The 25153-nt window shown below is 39.7% G+C and overlaps 1 protein-coding gene and 1 pseudogene across 3 annotated transcripts; one reads left to right on the top strand and one right to left on the bottom strand.

Moving 5' to 3' along the window:
- Positions 1-117: 117 nt before the first annotated feature.
- Positions 118-16211, bottom strand: EFCAB10 (EF-hand calcium binding domain 10). Of its 2 annotated transcripts, none has more exons than XM_020984557.2 (4): positions 16002-16211; positions 3107-3271; positions 2907-2994; positions 118-316 (listed from the first exon to the last, which is right to left on the bottom strand). In XM_020984557.2, exons 1-4 carry the CDS (start codon positions 16135-16137, stop codon positions 280-282), a joined length of 426 nt encoding a protein of 141 aa, XP_020840216.1. In that variant the 5' UTR covers positions 16138-16211; the 3' UTR covers positions 118-279. The 2 variants fall into 2 exon arrangements, with proteins under 2 accessions (XP_020840216.1, XP_020840217.1); XM_020984558.2 differs by lacking the exon at positions 16002-16211 and adding an exon at positions 6999-7113.
- A 28-nt stretch (positions 16212-16239) lies between these two features.
- Positions 16240-23332, top strand: LOC144457153 (large ribosomal subunit protein eL43 pseudogene; annotated as a pseudogene). Its single transcript, XR_013486512.1, has 4 exons — positions 16240-16384; positions 17170-17230; positions 17510-17673; positions 21568-23332. The product of XR_013486512.1 is annotated as a large ribosomal subunit protein eL43 pseudogene (transcript).
- Positions 23333-25153: the final 1821 nt, after the last annotated feature.

Raw genomic sequence — 25153 nt, 5'->3', positions numbered from 1 at the left:
CCAACAGAATTACGTTAGTTGATGGAGAAGAGGATTCCCTTGTCATCCTCCCTACCCCCTTACCTGAGGTCTAGATTAAAGATGAAAACTGATACAGAAATAAAACTTTCCACGACCTTTTTGCTGTAACAATTTAAGTCATTTAATGTAACACATTTAACTCATTTAATTTAACATATTATAGGGAAAACACTAATCTTCAGAGAGAAATGCAGTTAGCATCTAAACTAGATAACTGTAAACTTTAGGAACCATTTATTTTGTCTTAGATCCAGGGCATTAAAAAGCTGACCACATCTTCAAGGTCCTCTTATTCCTAAAGGGAACAAAAATAAAAATTCTATTTAATCACATGAATATAATGCTGAGGGCAAATAAGGAAAGAAAAGGCTTAAATAAAATACAAATTAACCAGTCATTTTTTGTATTATTTAAGGGAGTGTCTGGACAAACCAAAACCACAAATAATTCAAATCCCACATTTGTCTCATTATGATGCATATTTATGCTTATGTGAATATAAATGTGTTTGATTTTTAAATTATTCATGTTTCCAATAAGAGGATGAAACCACATTTTTAAGGCCAAATTTAGGAAAAGCTGGGAAGCTGTCCAGTTACCCTCATTTCCCTAATCAATTTCTTTGTGTTCTGCTAGTAGGGGATGATTTTATGTTCTGACTGAAGCAGATCAAGACAAACCAGAGTTATCCTTAAAACTTGCTCTTTACATGCTTGGCCTTTTTATTGGGGGCTGGGATAAAGTGGGAACTATAATTGGCCTTTTCCTAGAAGCTAAAGCTGAATACAAAGAGAGAATTTCAAATGCCCTTTCAATTCTCGCCTGGCTATGGGCTGTATTGTGACCTAGACTACACAACTGAGAACAGCTAGAGGGAAAGACATCCATCACCAGAGAACTATGTGCACACTTCCTGTACTTCCTATATCTGGGAGTGAATCTGGTGTCTTGCAATGTATGAATATGAATAGAGTAAATGGAGAGGGTTGGTAATCCTCCACTAAAGCCCTACTTCTGTCTCATCATTGTTAGGAGGTGGCCAAGCTTTGTTATCAGAGTGACTGAAAACTTGAGTTGTTCTCACAAGTTGGGCAGGCTTCAAGGACAGGCTCTATGACTAGTTGCTGTTTAAGAACAAATCGGATAAAGTGAATCTGTAATTCAGTGATACAGGTGGGTTCTTTTTTACAAACTACTAAAATATTAGAATCTCTTAAGTTTGTTGTCTGATATTCCTAACGTCTTTGATTAGCCATACACATGTCACCCAGGCCATCTATTTCTCCAACCCATTAAATACTTAAACACATGGTGAGCACAGGAGAACACAGGTGAGTACTACCACACCAACACCAATGTCCATGTCAAAGATATCAGAACTGCATGCCAAAGAATGGACATTGTGCTCACCATGGTCACAGGTAATATTAATAACTAATATTTAGATAGTGCTTATTATGTGCCAGGCACTGGCATACAGTAAGTGCTTTACAATGATCTCATTTGATTCTTACAACAACCCTTGAAGAGTGTTGAGAAAACTGAGACAAGTTAATTTACTTGTCCAACGTCACACAGCTCATAAGTGTCTGAGGTCAGATTTCAACTCAAGTCCTTCCTGACACCAAGTCCAGTGGTCTATCCAACGTGGAAGTGTCTCTATAGCTGGCACCCCAAGACAAGATTTCATTCTATGGCATGCGTTGGATGTTCTTTTGATCTTAGATGGAATGACTACTGCACAAGTAATTGTAATTTTGCAATTGTAATATTGCACAAGTATTGTAATAGGGGCCAAAATTTTCTCTTGGGCAAGACATCTCTGAAATGGTATGTTTGTCTGAGAAAATGTGATTTTTTTTTCATAACTTTGGGCTGTGACAGCATTCAGTTAATACTTTTCTTAGTATCAGTTTGATTCAATAAGTTTGATTCAAATAAGTGTCAACTTGTCAATTTGAGTCAAATAAGCATCAGCTATCCTACTGGGTACAAAAGATGGAAAAATAAAAATGTAACAGTTCTTACCCTCAAGGGACTTACATTATAAATTATTTAAGTTAAATATTTAATCTCAACTGAAGTTCTACTGGGGTGCCTCCTGTGGCACCCTAAGTGCCATACCAGGTGACCCTGGTTTTTTGAGGAATGTGTCAGTAAGGTACAAGTTTTGGTAGGTCACGCAGGAAGATGGAAAGGTTCTGAGTATGATTATTGAGGACCCACCCAACTAAGTTTGGAAAAGCTTGTTAGCAGCAAACCAGTCGGCAATTGATTTGTTTGGTCACAACTACTTATGAAATAATCTGTTGAATAGTTGGGATATAAACTGGTAGGAGAAGTATACATAATAATGAAATTATACTGAAAAAACTAGTATTAAGTACCCATTATTTATATATAAATAATGTAGATTTAATATTAGTATTTTTATTTAATTACATATATAAACACATTGATTTTGATGTGTTTATTCTTACTATTCTAGTTTAAAGGAAAAAGAAAACAATTTTAACACTTGTAAAACACACCCCAAAATACAAAAGCACTTCTAAATTCTTTCAGCCATCACAGATCAGAAGCTACTAATATCTCAAAGGCTCACCTAGGGGACTACTGCAAATTGCTGCCAAGATCACTTCTACGGGACTGCCAACTGGGAAGGGAGCGTGGGGTAGCCTGTCACCCCTGATGTTACTGTCTACTAAGCACTTCTGCTCAGGCCCTTTAGTGTCAACACTGGCCTCATTACCTCCCAGGTAAACGAAGGTTTCTCAGAATGAAAAGTAGTCCTTTCTCACAAAAAGTTGGGGGACCTTCTCTAAGCAATAATCATTCTACTTGAAGACCAATTAATATTTTCATTTTAAACTAAACAAACTTACACATCATCCCTGAAATCTTCCCTAGTGATAACTTCTCTATCTTCATCTATTACTTCATCTGGACCCAGTAGACCAAGGTTCTTTAGGGCTATATATGTGAAAACAAGAAAAGAAATTCATAAAATGTAAATTATTTAAACTAAAGTGAGTTCCGGAATAACTGAACTATATATGGTTACAATAAAATAAAAGTTACTAACCTTCTCTGTACTGAACAGGAGTTATAAAACCTTGGTTTGTTGGGTCCATTATTTCAAACATAGAAACTAAGTTAGAGTCATCCATGAGATAAGGAAAGTCTACAGTAGTTATCTTCGCAATCTTAATTCTTGCTAACATATTGAGCAAAAAATCTCTTGGTTTTTCTGTAATAGAATAGTTTGTATTTTCATAAGACATGACAAAATCAAAACTACAGATATTCCAAACAAAATATTCTCAAAACACACAAACATTAAAAAATAATTTAGCTAAAAAACAAGATCTCAGAATTCTTAACTCTAAATTTTAAAATTCAATTTCTAGCAAAAGCAAAAAATGTGCTTATATGGAATAACTTATTACATGAAGTAAAAAATCACATAACACACTTTCTGGAACACTGCTGAAAGGATAAGGGAAGTAAGAGCCAAAGAAGACAGGAGAAATGAAGGTTGGTACAGGAAATAAGGACTGATCCTGGAGGCTCATTCATATCGGTTTTATTTAGTTTACCCCTAAATGTCACTTTTTACATACCTGGCAAACCCTGGAGCCATCTCTATGAGAAGCCATCTTCAGTAGTCTGAGAGTAGATGGCTAAGGTTAAACACAATCACACCTGCATACACCTTCCTGCCCATTTCAAGAAAGCAAATACTACTACAAGACACAATAGTTTTCTACGTTGGATTGCCTTATACTGATGGCACTTAAAATAGAAATGGGGACTAAGGGAGACTTGGGGATATAAGAAATAGTAAGAGAGCCGAAGGTCACTATACCCCTTTAAAAAAAGTCAGCAACAGATGTGCCAAAAAAGGAACTCTCAAAAGAAAATTGCATTTAGATAAAAACAAGGAAATCAATAAAAAATTTTTTATGGATTTAAAGAAGCAAAAGATTAACATACTAGAAGGAAAATATGCTTACAAATCAGTAGAAACACTAGGGAAAAAAATCCAAATTAGAATGTTACCAAAGTACAATTAAATGGATTATGAACAATCTGAAGGAATTAAGGAAGAAAAAATTTAGCAAACTACGATTAAATTAAATTAAGAAACCGAGTATATGTTATTAAGAAATCTCAAGATTTTCTAGCAGCTCTTTTTGTAGCAGTAAACTGAAAAGAAAGGGGCTGTCCATCAAATGGGGAAGGGTTGGATGAGCTATGGTATGTGGGTGCAATACAACACTATTGTGCCATAAGAAATGGTGAAAAAGATGGTTTCAGTGAAACCTAGGAAGACTAGTAGTATGAACTGATGCAAAGCGAGCAGAATAAGAACAATTTATATTATAACAACACTGGAAAGCCTAAAGAACTCTGATCAATGCAAGGACCAGCCATGATTGCTGAGAACCAATGATGAAGCAAATGTTACCCAACTTCCTCAGTGGTGGTGGATTTAGGGGGCAGAACAAGACAATCTTTGTAATTGGCCAATGTGGAGATTTGTTTTGCCTGACTATGCATGTTTGTTGTTTCTGTTTTTGTTCTTTTCCAACAGTAAGGGGAAGGGGAAGGAGAGAAATTTTTTTGTTTGTTTTTTGAGCACTGATGCAAAATTAATTTAAAACAGCACCAAAAGAAATGATGAGCAGATCAATGAATTGGGTATGATATTTAAAAAAAACCTAGGAAAAGGACAAATTAAAACTCAATTAAACACCAAATTGGAAATCCTAAAAATTAAAGGTGAAATTAATAAAACTGAGTGTAAGAAAACTATTGAATTAATAAATAAAACTAGGAGTCAGTTTTATGGAAAAAATAAACTTGATTGGTTAATATGATTTTTAAAAACAGAAGAAAATTGAACCGTTAGTATAAAAAATGAAAAGGGAGAATATAACACAAATGAAGATGAAATCAAAGCAATTATTAGGAGTTATTTTGCCAATTATATGCCAGTAAGTTTAACAATTTAAGTGACATAGAAGACTATTTACAAAAATATAAACTGCCTAAATTAACAGAAGAGAGAATATCTAAATAAACCTATTTTAGAAAAAGAAATTAGGGGCAGCTAGGTGGTGCAGTGGATAGAGCACTGGCCCTGGTGTCAGGATGCCCTAAGTTCAAAGTCAGCCTCAGACACATAACGCTCACTAGCTGTGTGACTCTGGGCAAGTCATTTAACCCCAATTGCCTCACCAAAAAAAAAAAAGAAAGAAAGAAAAGAAAGAATTTAAACAGGCTGTAAATGAACTTCCTAAGGAAAAATAATATCAGGACCAGTTGGATTTACAAATGAATTCTACCAAACATTTAAAGATCAATGAATCCCAATATTAAATAAACTTTTTTGAGAAGGAGTCATACCAAACTCCTTTTATGAAACAAATATGGTGCTGGTACCTAAACCAGAAAGAACAAAAACAGAGAAAGAAAATTCTAGACCAATTTCACTAATGAATCTAGATGCAAAAACCCTAAATAAAAGACTAGCTAGGAGATTACAACAGTATATCACAAAGTTATACATTGTGACCAAGTGGGATTTATTCCAGGAATGTTGGGATGATTTAACATAAGGAAAACTATTAACATAATTGATTATATCAGTAACAGAAGTAACAGAAATCGATAAGATTATATCAATACATGCAGAAAAAGCTTTTGACAAAATACAACGTTCATTCCTATTTTGAAAGCATAGGTATGCTTTCAAATGATAAGCATCATCTGTCTATCTAAAATCACCAGCAAGCATTATTTGTGACGTGGATAAGCTAGAAGCATAAGAACTGAGAAAAGGCAATTTGTCAATTAAGAGCTGAATGGTAACTTTGAAAATAGCAGTATCAGCTGAGTGGTGTGAGATAACTTTGAACAGAAAACTTTGAAAGCAAAGAGAATGGGAAGTTCTTTCCCTCAACTCCTTTCTCCCTAGTTTGGCTCTGAAAGCGATGAGCTTCGATGGCATGATAGCTTGATTGGCTGGTTGGTAGAATCCTGAGGGTTTGGGAGGGTTTTTTGTGTTTGTTTTTGCTTTTATGACTGAGAAGACCTAGATATGTTTGTAGGTAGCAAATAGAAGAGATGGGATATAAGCAGATTGAGGAATTGTGAGTTCAGAATGAGCAAACATCGACATTGTTGCTCCCCAATTAAAGAGATGGGGTTAGGAGACCTATGAGACAGGTACTAAATTCCCTGAGAAAAGAGGAAGAATGATCAAGTAATATGTCCTGACAGAATGAACCTCAAAGGAAGACAAGTGGCTAAATGGTGGCAGAATGAGTCTTAGAGGAACAACGAAGAGCAGGCTATGTTCACTACCCTCACCACCCCTTTTGGGGGTTGAGGGAAGAGGGACGACAGATTACTCTGAGTGCAGCAGAGCGAAGAATGAAAGGAAGAGGTATAAAATTAAAGAAAATGTATTAAAATACATATACCCCATATCAGATTGAGGGCCGTCTTGGGGAGGGAGGGGGAGAAAAATTTAAAACTCAAAAGCTAATGGAAGTGATTGTTGATAATACAAAATAAATTAATTAAAAATTTTTTTAAAAGAAAAAAATGTATTAAATACAAAGCTGGAAAACACAGTTTCGGCTCACCAGGAGTCTGCAATCTGGTCGGGGAGTGCAGTGTTACCACTTAACTTATCAGGAAGAAAACCAGGACTAAACCCCTGGTCTCCTGGCTCCCAGACACTTCACCACATTGACCCTACCTGCTCTATTAATTGTCTGAAGGAAAAGACGAGAGAGTGGAGTGTTTTGTAGGGAGCGGTGTAGGGAGCATGTGTGTGTGGGTGGGGGGGGTGTCTGTGCAGGGGAATGGAAGTAGAAAGCTGCCAGGGGAAAGTCAGGATCTTTGCTCTAGCGTCGCGTTAAGGAAAGCAGAGCACAGAGCCAGCGGGCAGGAGGAACCCTTACCGGGTCGATGATAGAGCAGCTGAAAAGTGAGGTGGTTCAACAGCTCCATGATATGATGTTTTTTCAAATAAAGCTGGGCCTTCTCCTCCGGGCTAATGTAAAGACGGTCCGCCATAGCCAACAGATCTGCAACTTACCTGTTGCTAAGAGACACTAGCAGCCACCCAGGCTCTGTTGGCTCACTTGCTGTCCCCCCCTCCCGGCCCCACTCTTTTCACTCTCCAGGGAAGCCACGCCCAGGACCTGCTATTAAAACAGTGCAAGAGGATGACGGTTTGGCTTGCAGCCTAGAGGTCAGCCTGAGTGCCGGGCTTTTTTTTTTTCTTCCTTTTTCTCCTCTTACCTGAGATTTTCACAGTGGTCCCAAAGTCTTGCTGGAAACTGGGGTCTGAGATCTCCCAAAGCGACGCTATTTACAATTGGTTAGCACAAGCAAAACTTCTGGCATTACTCGCCTAGTTTGTGAACCAGCCTTGTCGCTGGGGCCGGGCAGTGTGGCAAGGGCCGCTTTATTAATTAATTTCCTTGGGCTCCCAAGTGCGCTCTGCTGCGTCCAGGATGAGGCCTATACAAGCTTAGAGTTCCAGAAGTCTGAGCATTGTAGAATTCTAGTCAAAGCTGGAACCTAAGAGGTCATCAGCTCTAGCCTTCAAATGTTACAGATGTCAAGCTGCTGTGCCCAAGGTCACGTGCTACTAAGTAGCAGAGCTTTGATTTAAACCCTATCTTCTGATCCAAATCTATTTTACCTACTTTCCCTCCTTTCCTTCTTACTTTTTAACCTTTGCCTATTGGACATGTTAGGCACAGAAACATGGAAGAAACTATCATACAAGGTTTATGTATCTCACCTTTAGATCGGTTCAATTCTACCTCTGTCAAATAAAATTCCCAGCCCAAGCTTTTCACAAGCATTAGGAGGCCTTGCAAACCAGCCAGTACAAACCAGCCATGTGCCTAGAAAGTTCAGAGTCCTCAGTAAATGCTCAACTTTGTTTCACAGTAATGGTCACAGATAGCTTTGACCCATGAGCCAGCTGCACTGGCACCAGGTGGCTTTTCTTTGGGTGGGGGTGGGGGGGTGGTCATTTCAGACCAGAGGAGGTTAGTGATATTTATACCAAGAAAGCCCCTGGTCTCTCCACGGTCTAGAGGAGATCTGAGTCTGGGGAAGAAGTCACTTGAACTGGAGAATCACACTGGCCTGAATCAACATGGGTTTTCATCTCTGCCTCCCTCGAGGCTGCAGAGGCCACTAAATCAAGCTGGAACAACTTCCAAGGAAAAAGCCTTTGCCTGGGATTCCAGACAACCTGGGGTCTGGTTGAGGCTCTGCCACCAATTAGCTGTATGACCTGCATCAAGTCCAAAGAAACACTCTCTGTTTTGGGTTCTTGTCTATAAAATGAGAGGGTAGGGTTCCATGACTTACAATTGTAAAAGTATGAAACAAGAGACCAGGTCAAGTCCTAGGGTGGAAAAGGAAGTTGAAGACGTTGGTCATGGCCTGCTCTCTCTATGCCACTTTCCCCCTCACTCCACCCCCACCCCCCACATACAAACATGTTTAGCAGTGGATTCTTCATTTAACCAACAAAGAAACCCTTAATTTCTTTCCATGACCATGATTCTTTCAAACATTGAGGCTGTCTATATAAGGCACAGTGTCTAGACATAAGGCAAAAAGTGTCTAGGGTACAATGGGGGATAGGGAGACATGGGCTGGAAAACAACCAGAAAGAGTCTTTAGGTTGTTGTCATAGTAGTCATAGTTCACCTTTTGTTCTTTGAAGAAGTCCAATGACATCACAAGGGTAATGTCTTGACTTTTGAGTGAACTGGATTTAAGTGAGGCAGAGCTTCGAAAAGTCATTGGCCTTATTCTCTCCTCCAGGGTCATCAAGATGACCTGGCAATGGCCCAGGATACACTGGGTGGCTTTGGCCTTTTTAAATAAAGGTCTCAGTTTATCTGAGGCAATCAATGCTCATTCAGTAACTAAGGATCTTTAGGGTAAAAAAAGTTCAGGAGCACAAACCCCCATAAACCAGAGCTAAAGCCATCTTATTTCCATGTCTCCAAAACCAAGCTTGAGGCCAGCCAAGCCAATCAGGCTCCTGTCTGCAACATAGGAGTACTCTAGGGAAACACATATAGGGCAACGCTAAGCAGTGTTCACACAGTGGGGTGTTGTGTCTAACAGGAGAGGCAACAGGATAGAGTTCAGTGGTATCAAACCCAAATAGAAACAGGGCCAGCAAATGGTCTATAGGGATCTCTGGATTGCCTTTGTTCTTTTGTTTGTTTGTTTTTTAGGCAATTACGGTTAAGTGACTTGCCCAGGGTCACACAGCTATTAAGTGTCAAGTGTGTGGTCTGAGGCCAGATTTGAACTCAGGTCCTCCTGACTTCAGGGCCGGTGTTCTATCCACTGCGCCACCTAGCTGCCCTGGATTGACTTTGAAAACCACATATTAACATTATCTGGATTCCATTTTGTTATCTATTTTCTATCTTGTTATGTGTTTCCCAATTATATTTTAATCTGGTTCTGTGGCACGTGTTATGGGCTCATGTCTGACAACTGGTGAAGGGGAAGGAGTGTTGGACTTAGCCTCAGAAAGACCTGGGTAATCCTGTCTCTGACACACCCTACTAGAGTGACTGTGGCAAGCTACTTAACTTCTCAGTGTCCCAGCTAACCCTCTAAGGCTATAGAAGTAACAGTGACCTCATCGAGCTGCACTGGTACAAAGAGTTGCCAAACAGATTCAGAAAATTTCAGAAACTGAGTTGCTTGTTCTCAAAAATGAGCCCTTCCTCAGCTCCCTCCCTGGATAATCAATCATCTAATCAACAAACATTTATTAGGCACCTACTATATGCAAAGACAAAAGAAAATACAATCCCGACCTCAAGGAGCTTATTGTCTCTCAGGGTAGACAACATGCACATATGGTGGTAGGTACCAAATGTGTACAATGCAGTGGTGGTAAGTATTAGAAACTTGGGGGATCAGGAAAGATATCATGAGTCTTGAGGAATAGGAAGGAGCAGAGTTTGCCTAGAACACAGTGAGCGAGAGGAGGAATGTGTAATAAAGGTGGAAAAGGAGGTTAGGGCCTGGGTTATGAGAGGCATTAAATGTTGAACAGAGAAGTATACAGATGAACCTGGAGGCCCTAGAGACAGCAAGTGACAGAGAATCTATCCTAGAAAGATCGATTGGGGGCAGCTGTGTGGAGAGGAGAGGGACTAAAGGCAGGAGACCAATTAATTAGGAAGCTATTACAACGACCCAGTCATCCTGATGCGCGTCTTACCACTGGGGCCCAGATGGCTTCAGAGGAGAAAGTGAGGCTGTTGACTTTGCACAGCCCCATCTCACTTTAATCCAATTCACTTGCACATGCTGGCATCACCTCCCTGAGGTCAGGGTCCCTTTTGAGAACAAAGGACAAACAACTAAACAGAACTCCCAATTTGAGGAGTTTAATACATAGGTGAAATCACAGGACTAGAGAAACAGAAAAACATTTTAAACAGGAAAAAATGAATACAAATAAGTTAGGGCATGTTTTAAAGTGAGTCAGATTGAAGGCAAGACCAAATACATATACACTGACTACAACTATGTAAACAACAATAATAAAACAACAAAATCTTGAAAAATACATAGAAGAAATTGTTTAAAAGAGGATTAAAAAATGTTTTGTTAAAGTTAATGCATGGATTAAAAACTTTTAGACAAACTAATGGAAGTTTATGGTTTTATGCAACTTTTGAAATGCTTTGCTTGCATATTTGAATGTTTTATTGGTGTTTACTAAATAATAAAATTTATAAAAGCCAAAAAAGTACTTTATAAAGCATTTACATAAGTAGAAATCAAAAGGTAGAAGTTGAAAAGACGTTAAGCTAAATGTGAAAGGCAGATAAAATAGAAAAGTAAAAGCCTTTTTAGAATTAGTACATTACATATATTGACTACAATATAAAATAAGTTTATATATTAAAATGGAAAAAAGAAACCTGAAGGTGATGCTTTTTATCAGAATACATTAAAAAATTTCCATTTTTTGCTGATTAAATTTTTAAAGAAAATCTTTTTAATTGCTTCAACTTAAGGAATTTTCCATTTATTTTCAAAGCAGAATTGTTGGTATACATTTGAGTCATTAAATGTTAAAGCTGGAAATGACCTTAAAGATAATCTGGTTTGATCTCCTTACTTTATGTGTAAAGGGAATGATCAGGGGAGCCCCTCATCAATTTGATGAGTTCCCAAATCAACTTAATGAGACTATAGGGTTTGTACATTTGTCTGAAGGGCACCTTCTAAGGAGGTGTACACACACACACACAGAGGAAACTCTGATCTCTGACTGGTCCCCAATGATTGGGAATGCTTCCAAGATGAAGAGGATGGAGATGGGGAGGAACAACAGATTCTTATTGAAAGACTTACCCTTTGTCCTTTTCACTATAACACTGAGCTGTGAACTGGCTGGACCCCTTGCTTTTCCTGTATTCTCTCTCCCTTGTACTTTCAGACCAGCAGTAGGGGGAAAGGGAATTTCTCCTCCTTCTCAGGCTCCCAAGAGTCAACAACAATCATTTATTAAGAGCCTGCTAGCAAGCAATGTGGTAAGAACTAGTGATAAAAAGAAAAGCAAAAACAGCCTTCAGAGAAGCTCACACTGTAATGGGGAAGACAGCATGCAAACCACTACGTACAAATAAGATGTATAAAGGATAAATAGGAGATAATTTCAGAAAGAAGAAACTAGCACTAAAGGGGACCAGGAAAGGTTTCTTGGAGAAGATAAGATTTTAGTTGAGACTTGAAGGAAGCTGGTAAAATTTAAGAGGTAGCAATGATGGAGAAAATTCCAGGCATTAGGGATAGTCAGTGAAAATGCACCAAGATGGGAGGAACAGCAAGGATGCCAGAGTCACTAGATTGCAGATTATTTGGACAGGAGAAAGGTATGAGAAGACTGGAAAGGTAGGACGGGTTGTGTAGAGATATAAAAGCCAAAAAGAAGATTTCATATTTGATCCTGGAGGTAACAAAGAACCACTGGAGTTTATTGAATGAGGGGGACAGAAGTAGTGTGACATGGTTAGACTTGTACTTAAGGAAGATATATTTGTTTTGTTTTGTTTTTGTTTTATTTTGTTTCATTTTTTGGTGAGGCTATTGAGGTTAAGTGACTTGCCCAGGGTCACATAGCTACTAAGTGTTATGTGTCTGAGGCCATATTTGAACTCAGGTCCTCCTGACTCCAGGCCAGTGCTCTATCCAGTGCACCACCTAGCTGCCCCAGAAGATATATTTGACAGGTGAATGGATGACGAACTAGAGTGGGAAGAAACTTGAGAGATAGGGAAATAAACCAAAAGGATGCTGCAATAATCCAGGCACAAAGTGATTGAAGGCCTGGACCAGGGTGGTGGCAGTCTCAGAGGAGGTGTGGAAGATGAGAGATGCTGTGAAAGCAGAATTTAGTAGAATTTACAGGACTTGGCAAGAGACTGGATAATGGAGCATGAGAGAGAGTGAGGAGTCAGGGATGACATCTATTTTGCAAACCTGGATAATAGAGGTGATGGCAGTGCCTTCAAAGTTAGGGAAAATAGAAAGGTTTTTGGGGAAAGATAAAAGCTCAGTTTTAGATACTTAAATTTAAGTGATCTCCAGTTTGAGATGCTTAATGTGATGTAAAGTTGATGTGAAGCTGGAGCTCAGGAGAGGTGTTAGAGCTGGATAAATATATTTGAGAATCATCTGCATAGAGATAATAATTAAGTTCCTAAGAGTTGTTGAAGTTGCCAAGTGGAATAACTTGAGAGAAGACGGAGCTTATGGCAAATGGCCTCAATTTTTTCAGTGAAATATGAAACAAGGCTAAGTCAAGTGCAAAAAATGGTGGCTTACAGAAGAAACACATGGCAAACTGTTTAGGTGTATCTTCTTTTCTTTCTTGTAACAATAAGACAAGAAACATAACTATCAAAACAGATAATGTAAAAAACTTCATGATACTTTATTACATTAAGCCATAATTGCCTGTTGTAAGGTCTCAATTGTACAGAAGAAACCTTCCCGGAATCACAGGACCTAAGCTTTGGAGCAGACCTCAGAAGCTTGTCTAGTTTAACCTAAACCTGAACAAGTACCACAATTACCACAGTCCCAAGTGAGTCATCTAACTGGTCCTTGAAGAGTAAGGTCATCAGGGATCCACTAGCACTTCCTGAGACATCTCTGACCTTCTGGTCAACTCTCATTGTTAGAAAGATTTTCTGTATATCAAGCTTAAATCTGACTTCCTGCAACTTCCAATCCTTGTTCATATTTCTACCCAGGGGACCAATGGGAATAAATTTAATCTTTGTTCCAAACAGCAGGCCTCTAATATCTGAGGTTCTGTCATGGTGCTTCCCAAGCTTTTCTTCGCCAGGAAAAAAACACTTCCCCAAACTGAGGTTTCTAACAGAGGTGTCAAGCATGTTGCCCACAGGTCACATGCAGCCCACAAATACTCCTGAATGTGGCTGAAACCATATTAAAATGTAATCAGCAAATATTAACAAAATAAATAAAGGTACAATAAAGCATAGATAATATTACTATGTGCTTTTCTAAATCAATATGAGGCCCACAGAGTCTTGTACTTACCATATACATTGCATACGGTAAATGGCTCCTGTTTCTATTTGAATTTGACACCACTGTTGTACGGCATGTTTTCCAGTTCTCTTACGATCTTGGTTGCCCCCTTCTTGAAGCATTCCAGCTTGTTTGTATTCTTCCTAAAACTTACTAAAAGTTGCTCAGAACTGAACAATGCATTCTTTTTTTTTTCAACATTCACTTTTATAAGATTTTGAGTTCCAAATTTTTTTCTCCCTTCCTCTCCCCCCCACCCCAAGGTGGCAAGCAATCTGATATAGACTATACATGTATAATCATGTTAAACATATTTCCACATTAGTCATGTTATAAAAGAAGAATCAGAAAAAAGGGAAAAACCAAGAGAAAGAAAAAACAAAACAAAACAAGGTGAAAATAGTATGCTTCGAACTTCATTCAGACTCCATAGTTCTTTCTTTGGATGTGGATAATATTTTCCATCATAAGTCTTTTGGAATTGTCTTAGATCCTTGTATTGCTGAAAAGAACTAAGTCTATCAAAGTTGATCATCACACAGTATTGCTGTTACTGCGTACAACTGAACAGTGTTCTTTGACATTGTTTGACAGAGAAGAACATAATAAAGCTGTTGCCTTATTTGTTTTGTATATACATCTTTCAATATAGCCCATTGGTTGTCATCTTATTGGTTTCTATTGAGCTTGCAGTCCACTAAAACCTACAGATCTTTTTCACTGGATTGTGTCTATCCATGGCTATCCTATCTGGTGTCCCTATGAAGCTGATTTTTTTTTTCACCCAACTGCAGAACTTATCATTTATCTCTATAAAATTTTATCTTATTCTCATATTTCCAGGCTATTGAAAACTTGCTGTATTCTGGTTCTGTCATCCATGTTACTTTGCCCTTCTAACTTTGTGTTTCAAATGATACCAAAGCTGTGAGGCTAGTGACTAGGAGGTGGAACAGTAGATAGGGCACTGGGCTTGGAATCAGGAAGACTCATCCTCCTGAGTTCAAATCCAGCCTCAGACACTTTGTAGCTAGATGACCCTGGGCAAGTCACTTAATCCTGTTTGCCTCAATTTCCTCATCTGTAAAGTGAGCTGGAGAAGGAAATGGCAAACTACTCCAGTATCTTTGCCAAGAAAACCCCAAATGAGGTTATGAAGAGTTGGATATGACTGAAGAACTACTGAACAACAACCAAGATGATAGGGAAGTTAGGAAGGGAGGAGTTTTGAGGGAAAGGAAATGATTTCTGTTTTGCATATGTTGAGTTTGAGATGTCTACAGAGCATGCAGTTCAAAATGTCCAAAAAACAGTTGGTGATTGGGACTAGAGGTCAGGAAAATAGTTAGTCTGTGTATATATACATATATATACATATATACGCGCACACACACACACACACACACACACACACACACATTAAAAAATCTGGGCATAGAGGTTATAATTGAACTCGATGAAATCACCAAGCAAGGGAGGGAAGAGGGGGAAGAAATGAGGACCCAGGACAGAATCTAAAAGGACACCCATTGTTGGTGAAATATGACTGGAAGATTCAAAAAAGGAACCTGAAAGGGGGGCGATCAGACAGGTAGGAGAAAGAAGAGAGAATGTGTGTCACAAATACCTAAAGAGGAGAGAGTATCCAGGAGAAGAAAGTGTCAAAAGCTGAAAAGAGATCAAGAAGGGTGAGGGCTGAAGTTTGCAGTATGCACAGGTAAGTGAAATGAATAACTCACAGTCATAGAACTGACTGGAAGCAGAGCCTCGACTAGAACCTACATCTCTGAATCCCAGCCACCACACCTTTCCAGTCTTTTTGAACTTCACTACAGGAAAACTGGTTTCTATGATCTAAGGACACTGACCAACCTTCAGTCTCTTGGACATGACACTGCTTCTCCCATTTCTATGCCTATATCCCAGAGGGCTGGAATGCTCTACTTCCTCACCTCTGGGTTTCCCTGGCTTCTCTAAAGGAGGCCTTTTCCGATTGTCTAATGTCTTTCTCTCTGACATCACTTTCCTTCTAGTTTGTATACATCTTGTAGGTACCTAATTATTTGCATGTTGTATCCACCTTTAAAATATGAACTCTTTGAGAGCACGGACTATTTTTTTTTTGCCTTTGCATCCCCAGTTTAGCACAGTTCCTGGCATAAACGCTTAATAATTAATTAGTTAACGCTTACTAATTGATGTTGACTGACACCACCAATCTATCGTTATAACGGTCCAGGGGGCCCTTCACCGACGCATGAACAAGGAATGGATGGAGAAGGGTGTCGAGTCCAAGAAAAGCGGGGCACAAAGCAGGACTGCTTTACCTGGTCGATGAAAGAGGAGGCTGCTGGTGAGGTTGACCAGCAAGTCCAAGAGCCGATGTTTTTCCAAATACATTAGAGCTTCCTCCTTCCGGAGACTGGTCAGTTCTAACCTACGGGTAAGAAACTCAAAAGCCATGGTCAACTGTTTAGATGCACGCCGTTGCTAGGAGCCCAGGCAGTAGCTGCAAAGGTTCTAGATTCCGATTGTTCTTTGCTTGGTTCTTTCGTTCGCTCTCAGTTGACCCCACCCACTCGAGTTTCCTCCCCGCCTTTTCTGGGCATGTGCATGCCCCCCAACTTCCCGGCCCCGTAGCGAAAGAAAGCAGGGTCTCAGAGGTGCTACCATGACCTCGATCTTGGCCGTGATCTTGGCTTTTTTTTTGGTTTGGTTTGGTTTTGTTTTTCACCTTACCCCTAGCGCCCATAAGACAGCCGAGGGTGGCAGACCCGAGCTACTCTGGCCCTCCAGAGTCAGGACCCGGAGAGAAGGCTGTAGACTCTGCACTGGTCCTCCGTGGGGGAAGTTGAAAAGACTGGGGGTGGAGGGGTAGAGGGGAAAGTCGGGGAGCCGGAGGGAATTGGAGAAGAAAGAAACCTAGAGAGCAAGAAAGGGATAAAGGGGGCAACTAGGGGGTGCGGGGCAGCTAGGTGGTGCAATGGATAGTGTGCCGGCCCTAAAATCAGGAGGCCCGATTTCAAATCCAGCCTCGGACCAAATACTGACACTTACTAGCTGTGTGACACTGGGCAAGTCACTTAACCCCAATTGCCTAAAGCCAAAAAAAAAGAAAGGGAAAAAGAAAGGAAGTTGTATCCCTGGGGCTGTGACTCAGAGCAAATGGGTTTAAAATCATTCACTTCCTTTTAAATCCCACCTCCCGCAGAAAGCCTTTCCCCGTTTTCCCTTAATACAGTGCCTTCCCATTGAGATTGCTTCTAATTTACTCTATACAGGGCATACCGGTCCCCAGGCTATTAGCAGCTTTAAACTACGCTAAGATTTTTAGTCTAGTATATATTTGTTTCTACCTAATTCTTCGCTCCCCGTCTCCCCCATTAGACTGTGAACGCCTTGAAGGCAGGGCGCTTTGCTTTTATTATTTGGGGGGGTAGTCTTTCTTTGTATCCCTCAGGTGCTTAATAAATGCTTGTTGACTTGCCTCGAAAGCAAGTCAAAGCTCCGTCGCTCACTAGCTGTGTCCTTGGGCAAGCCAGATGACAGCTGTAAGGTGAGAAAGCCCTCAATGACCTCTAAGGTCAGTTTAGAGCAGCTCAGATGCCCATCTAGAATTCTCTGGCTGCCTAGGGGGCTGCAAGTCCCCCAGAGCAGGCTCTGGGATAGACAAGGCGCGGGGCTGAGCTCCAGGAAACATAGGAGCAAAGTAGCCTGTGCCTCACTACACAGCAGCAAGCGAACGAGACAGGTTTCACAACGTACCAGCCAAGGCAGTAAATACCACGAATTGTTGCTTAGGCTAACAACTGTAACCGATCCTTCTCTCACGCAGCCTCAAACCGCAACCGGCCGGAAGAGTTGGAGACCGCAGCTGAAAGCCAGGGTGAGCAGGGAAAACTGCAGCACGACCAGAGGCCACCCTCCTTCCCACGCAGGTGCACTAGGCAGTCAGTGCAACTTCCCCCTCGGAGGACCAGTGCAGAGTCTACAGCCTAAGTAAGCTCTTCACAAGTATCTCTGCATTGCACACACAGAAGCAGTTCTAAATAAGCCATGGCAAGAGCCTCAGACTCTAAAAATTTGACATCCTAGAAGGATCACAATTTTCAATAAAGATAATAGTCAACGGAAGCCATTGTCACAGAAACACACAACTTAGTTTCACAGCAAGGGCCACAGTCAACTCTGACCTTTGGGCTTCACTGGCATTAGGCAGCTGGAGTGTCATTTAACACTAGAGGGGGTGGAAAATGCTGCCCCACATCCAGAGAAAGAACTACGGAGTTTGAATGCAGATTGAAGCATACTGTTTGCTTCTTTTTTTCGTCTGTTTTATTTTTTTTCTTCTTTCTTGTGGTTCCTCCTATTGGTTCTAATTCTTCTTTACAATATGACTAATGTGAAAATATGTTTAACAGGAATGTATATGTAGAGCCTATATCAAATTGCACGCTGTTTTGGGGAGGGAGGTAGGGAAGGAGGGGGATAAAATTTAAAACTCAAAAGCTTATGGAAGTGAATGTTTTATCCCTCTTTTTTTTTTGACAATGAGGGTTAAGTGACTTGCCCAGGGTCACATGGCTAGTAAGTGTTATGTGTCTGAGGCTGGATTTGAACTCAGGTTCTCCTGAATCCAGGGCCAGTGCTCTATCCAGTGTGCCACCTGGCTGCCCCCAATCCCTCTTTTTTCAGATGAGGAAACTGAGGCTCAGAGAAGTTAAGTAAGCTGCTCATGGTCACTCAAGTAGGGTGTGTCAGAAGCAGTATTCTAACCCAGGGTCTACCTGACACCAAGTATAGTACTCTTGTAACCATATTATGTCCTATCTCCTGTTAGATACAACCCACCATTATTGTCTTTTTCACATGGCCCTCCCCAAAGTACCATACTACTGAGGATAGGAGTCTCAAAAACCCTCTTGGCTTGGTTGACCTAGATCTAACAATTTTGGAGAAATGTAAATAGGGATACAAGAGCTCTCCTGAATTATATCATTCACCTCCTCTAGTCTTTTTTTTTTTTAGTACTTTATTTTTTTAATGAATTAATTTATTTTTAGTTTTCAACATGTACTTCCATAAGCTTTTGAGGTATGGTCTGGTGAATTGATTGCTGCTGCAGTCAAGAAGACCTGGATTCAAGTCCTACTATAATACATATTAGCTATGTAACCCTATGTAAGTCACTTACCTCTCAATGGCCCAGGCAGCCCTTTAAGATTATACATTGCAGCAAAGATGCTGATCTTCATTGGTAAAGTAAGTTCTTCACTGGTAGTCCCCTACATCAAATGAAACCCTAGAACTATTTTTTTTAAGTACTCCATATAGTTGTTGTGAGGACAAAGAGACACAGCATAAGTAGAGGGTTGATTAGGGGAGTTCTCTGGTCACCTTGATGAGCTTTCAGGGCAATGGAACTTTCCTTAAGACTTTGGTTGTATCATATCCAGTGGCATTGAATGTAGCCATGACTGTTGTGGGTAAGGGCACCCCTTTGTACTGACCAGTCATCTTTTTTGCCCCATTTCCCCTTTCCCCTTTTCTGAGCATAGTCTGGAAACCTAAGAGTGAATATTATTAGTCACTGGTGGGGTTAGGAGTGCCTATACATCTGTGGAGCCCCCCAGGGACCAAATGAGCATTAGCACCTCATTCCAATATGGTAGCTTCTCTGTCCAATATATGGCAGCCGCTAGGGGTGGGAGAGTTCCTGGATTCTGAGTGCCTGAACCTAATCCTGGAGAGGCAGTGACTGAGGAATGTGGTGACTGCACGTGTCCTCAACCTCATGGCCTCAGGAGAGGGGAGACTTTGTGTCAAGCTACTCTGAGTCTACTTGGCTGATTGCTCACGTGAAGCACGCAATCCCTTACGTATAGATGAGGACACTGAGGCACTTTGAAGATTAAATGACCCCATGGTCCTTTTTATTTGTTGTCTTCCCCCGTTGAAGTATGAGTTCCTTGAGGGTAGGGACTGTCTTTTTCCATTCTTTGTGTCCCTAGTGCTTAGCACAGTGCCTAACACATAGTAGGCACTTAATAAATATTTATTGACTGACAATAAACAGTTAGTGGCAGAAGGGGATCTGAACCCAGGTTCCTTGATTCCAAATCCAGGACTCTATCCATTGCATGCTGACTTTAAATTTTAGTGGGGAAGGAGACGGAAATTAGTATTTAAGTATCTACTGTGTGCCAGGCTCTGTGCTAAGTACCCTACAAATATGATCTCATTTGATCCTCACAATAACCCTGGGAGGAAGGTGGTGTTACTATTCCCATTTTATAGCTGAGGAAACTGAAGTAGGCAGTGGTTAAATGACTTGCCCAGGGTCACACAGCTGGTAAGTGTCTGAGGTCATATTTGAACTCAGGTCTTCCTGACTCCACTCCTAGCTATTCTATCTGTTGCAATTCTGTCTTTCAGTTTCCCTTAAATTATACTGCATTTGAAGCAAATCATACATAGTGACACAGAACATTTCTATCTAGTATTTGTAAATGGTTAGAACTGGAAAAAAGATCATTAGGCAATATCATTTTGTTTGTGTTTGTCCAGGAAGTCTGTGCTTCTTTCTTTTTTCCGAAAAAAGAAGTGGTCATGTTTGAAACTCCCCTTCACAGGATGTTCTAAGGCAGCCATTGCCCCAGATTTTAAGGATGTCTCAAAGATCCCTGATTCCATAGAAGGAAACATTCCTGGAAAACAAATGTTTTTGGAAGCTAATAAGAAGTGTATGGATGCCATCTAGTGGAGCTCTGATGGCATGTGCCAAATGCTGTTACCCGCTAACCAGAACTGGTTATAACTTCTGTATTGGTGGATTGGGTTTGGGTTTTGTTTTTTCTCTTCAAATCCCAAATAACGTACCATGGACAAAAAGAGAAAAAATAATCGAGGACAATACCCAGACAGATAGGCTCTTGTGTCCCTGCCTCAGGATGGGTTTCCAAGTGAATTGTGGGAGTAGTTTCAGACAAAAATCATTGCATCAGTCCAGTTGGGATGATGGAAAACATAGATTATTTTATGCTGTAACCATGAGCTAAAGGTCAGTCTCTGCTTAGAGAACTGTCTTTAAGAGTACTATGTCCAAAGAGAGCAGATTAAACTTGACTTCATACGGTAAGGTAGCCCCAACCTAAATATTGTGTTTATATGTATTGTAATCATCCTAATTTTCAGATAATCATTACAAGGTATTTCTGCCATACAGATGCAATAGATGTGAGTAACCTCAAGAACCTAGGAAATACTGGGATGTAGCAAAATAAATAGAAAGTGATGAATTTTGAATATTATCTCAGTTTTTATTTTCATCTAATTTCAAATGTATAGAATTTAATTTTAATAATGACTGTTTAATAACTGTTAGCTTGCAAAATTTCTGAGCCTTTTTTTTTTTTTACATTTGGCTCTTGCAAGCTGGTATGGGCTGACATACTGATGCTGTAGGTCTCATATGATCCTGGTACTTGAACTGTTTCTTTCTGGATACTTGCAGTATTTTTTCTTTGATATGGAAGCTCTGAACTTTGTCTTTGATATTCCTGGAATTTTTCATTTTATTTCCTTTTATTTTTTTTAAGAGGTGAACATTGGATGCTTTGCATCTTCACTTTTCCCTCTGGTTCCAATAGGTCTTGACAGTTTGCATGTATGATTTCTTGAAATACAGTGTCTAGACTTCTTTTTAAAATCATGCTAAATTATGGTTTTAATTGTGGTTTCTTAAATTCTCATTGTCTTATTTTTCAGATCAGTTGTTTTAACATCAAATATCTCACATTTTCTTCAGTTTTTTCCAATCTTTTTATTTTATTTCAATATTTCTTCTTGTCTCATGGAGTCATTGATTTCTGTTTGATCTATTCTGGTTTTCAGGGAGTCTGTTACTTGGACTTCTCTCCTTTCTAAGCGTTCTTCAAGAATGTTTGTTTCAGATCTCCGAGCCCTGGCCCCACAACTAGCAACATGGCTAAACGTACTAAGGTCGGAATTGTTGGTAAATATGGAATACGTTATGGTGCATCCCTCAGAAAAATGGTGAAGAAAATTGAAATTAGCCAGCATGCCAAGTATACCTGCTCTTTCTGTGGCAAGACCAAAATGAAGAGACAGGCTATGGGTATCTAGCATTGTGGATCCTCTATGAAGACTAGTGGTGCATGGACCTACAATATCACCTCTGCAGTCACAGTCAAATCTGCCATCAGAAGACTGAAGGAATTGAAAGACCAGTAAAATCTTCTTGTCAAATATCTGTAGCCCATAGTCCAACAATACATGGGTTAATTTATGGGAAAAAAAAGAATGTTTCATTTTTAAATTTCTTGTTTAATTTCTTCTAGATATTCATGCAATTGCTGTGGAAAATCCATATTTTTTTCTCTTTGGGTCTCTGCATACAGTTGTTATGGAGTTACTCTTTCCTTCTAGGCTGGATTTTTGGGCATCACTAGATCTATAGTAATCTTTTTATGTGGCTCAATGTCTTCTTTAGTTCACTCATCTCTATAGCTTTAGTTCCTTTGGGACTTGGGGCCATGGCCAGGTTTAGCCTCTTGCTGCACTTTGGCATGAGGTGGTTGACCCTGTTTGATTTTGCTTTGGGTCACCTGAGTACCTGTGCTGATCTCTACCTCCTGGAGTAAAAGCTCTCCTGGGTCTTCGAGGTTCAAAGCTCTTATCTTTGGGGCCTTCTATGGCATATCAGGACAGAGGGCTGGGGACCTCAGATCCTAAGAACTTGAATGTCTTACTTTGAGCACAGCCTTGCCTATATTAGTCATTGACATTCCCCAGGGCTTCTAAGGTCCCTTCTGTAGGGGATTTGGGGGGAGGCCTTAACTCTTGCTGCTCCTGGACATGGAATCCAGCAGGCAACATGTGTCTGTTGTGCATGGACTTTTGTCTGACTTTTTTGTGGAGTTCTTGGGTGGAAGAAATCCATAGTGTTTCTTTGGATTTCTTGGTTATTATTACTGAAGTATGCATGGAGGTTCTTGATGGTTTACTCTGTTTAGGCAGCCATCTTGGCTAGAAGTCTCTGTACTCATCTGTTTTCTAGTACTAGCTGCCTGTTACATACCATATTTCTCTGCATAATTGTCTTCATTGCATAATCATTGCACTGTTTTTTTTATCTGAAAATTCATTTATCACTTTTCATTGCATAATTGTAGCATGGTATCATTCTGTTTGTCTCACTGCTTAAAACGTAAATAGAGAAGCAATGTATTCACCAGTGGCATATGGATAGGCATTTATCTCTAGCTCCTTGTGAGCCTGGAGCCCAGAATTCTCAGCCCACAGGCATCGTCAGTATATTTGTGGTTTGTTTACAATGCTGCAATACTAATGGTATTGTCACTCAACCCAATGAAGAGCCATAGGTAAAAGGGGAGCAGGCAAGCAGGTTGCAAAGCTGCCATGAGTAAGTCACATAATATGGTAAGACTTGTGTCTTCTCAATTTTAATGTACATTCATGAGTATTCCATGCATCCTAATCTTGCACCAAAGACAGTTTAGTAATAAATGATTTTTAAGTAATACTGGCACAGTTTTAAATTTTCACATAATGGTTGTACCCACTTTCTTACAAAAAATTTGGCATAAAATCTGCGACAATTATTCGATAAAATGCAGTAGTGGGCACTCAATAAATGTTTGTTGACTGATTATTTGATAGCAATTAATCTGAATTCTAAGCTGTATACTTCTCAGGAAAAAAAGTTTAAAAGAAGGAAAAAGAAACAAGTAAAAAAGAATACTGAATTGGAAGACCTGTGAGATCTAGGTTCTAGTTCTAACTTAATAACTTAATTAGCCACAGTATCTTGGCAAGCCATTTAACCTTTCTGAGACTCATTTTCCTCATCTATACATTGAGGGGATTGGATTAGAAAACCTCAAAGATCTCATCTGCATGAGTTCAAATCCAGCCTTAGACACTTACTAGCAGGGTGACGCCAGGCAAGTCACTTCACCGTTTGCCTCAATTTCCTTATCTGTAAAATGAGCTGGAGGAGGACTACCTTGCCAAGAAAACCTCAAAGTATAAAGTTATATCTATAACTCTATTACAAACTCAAGATTTTCAGTGTAACTTAAATTCTAAACTCAACGCTGAGTTTATCCAAAATAAATTTTACTAGTGAACGGTGACAGATGGAAAATTTCTTGAAGGCACTAATTATAGCATGTTAAACAGCACTATGCTTAAACCAACCCAGAGAGTTGTGAATTTCATTCCATTTTTAAAGCCCTCCTGGGAAGGAAACAATACAATGAATGATCTTCTGTAATCCAAGCCAATGTTTAGTTACTTTCATCAGGAAGGGCTTCCTTATATCTAACACAAATTCATCATGATGGAATCTAAACACTTTTTTCCCCTTCATTTCTTCTCAGTGGAAACAAAAAATAATTGCAGAGGAGCCTTGGTGTAGTAATATTTTATATTTTTGAAGATTTTATAAATGAACTTTTAGCCTTCTTTTTTCTTGACTGAATAATCAAAGGTTTTGTCTTCTAGCTCTTTTGTCTCTCAATTATCTTTGAACCTGGTCCTAAATTTGCACGTTCTTTTTAAGTTCTGGAGTATGATTTTTAAAAGTTTGACCAGACATAGTTTCTGGGTAATTAGTCATTTTATTAATAATGCTAGCATGTTATTAATAAAAAATCAGTGACACTCTTGAAAGTCCCCTCATAGGAAGTGCTCAATACCTTTGGAAGGGTGGGTGTTCCTGAGGGTGGCAATCAACTCTGAGTGGTTAATAAGTAATGAGAGAGAATGAATATTATAATGAGAAGTGGACCTCTTCTAAATGAGGGACTAGGGGGACTTGACTTTGATCAAGTCATTTACTTCCAAATCACCCCCATCCTTGGGCAATTTAATTAAAGAATTTACCTCCACCCAAACCTGAGTAGAGGACTTCCCCACCTGGGTGGGGTCTGAACAAGATGGTTAAGAAAATTAATCCAATCTAATTATCGGCAATGTCCTTCAGGAATTGAACAACCTGCAGGCTTCTGAAAAAATCCTGGTCCTAATTCAATAATTGGCTATTAATATGAGAGAGAAATAATTGTTTCTTTCAGGAGTACATGACCAGCTGTAGTGCTCTTAGAAGGAACTGTCAAGAAAATAGGTTGGGGTTGCTTCAATAACAAGATTAGTGCTGATTATAACGGGGAACCTCATGGTTCCCATATTCTGTATTCCTATTTATATGACCCAGTGTTATGGTCTCTTTGAGCTTTGATGTCACATTGCTGTCTCATGGTCAGAGCCTCTTCCTTTGACTGACCGATGCGTTTAGGCCTGTCCTATTTATTCTGAGCAAGTCCTTTCCTGTAATCTGTTTATTTGGTTTGATTTTGTTCCCCAGGTGCAGAAAACTGTGGCTAGGAATTTGTATATCTTTGGCAAGCTGACTGAAAAGTACCTTCACTTGGTG

The sequence above is a fragment of the Phascolarctos cinereus genome, unplaced genomic scaffold, assembly GCF_003287225.1.
Source record: "Phascolarctos cinereus isolate Bilbo 61053 unplaced genomic scaffold, phaCin_HiC Scaffold_1;HRSCAF=81, whole genome shotgun sequence".
NCBI classification, from domain to species: Eukaryota; Metazoa; Chordata; class Mammalia; order Diprotodontia; family Phascolarctidae; genus Phascolarctos; species Phascolarctos cinereus.
Note: the sequence above shows the minus strand (reverse complement) of the source record. Positions and strands in the feature narration are given on the sequence as shown.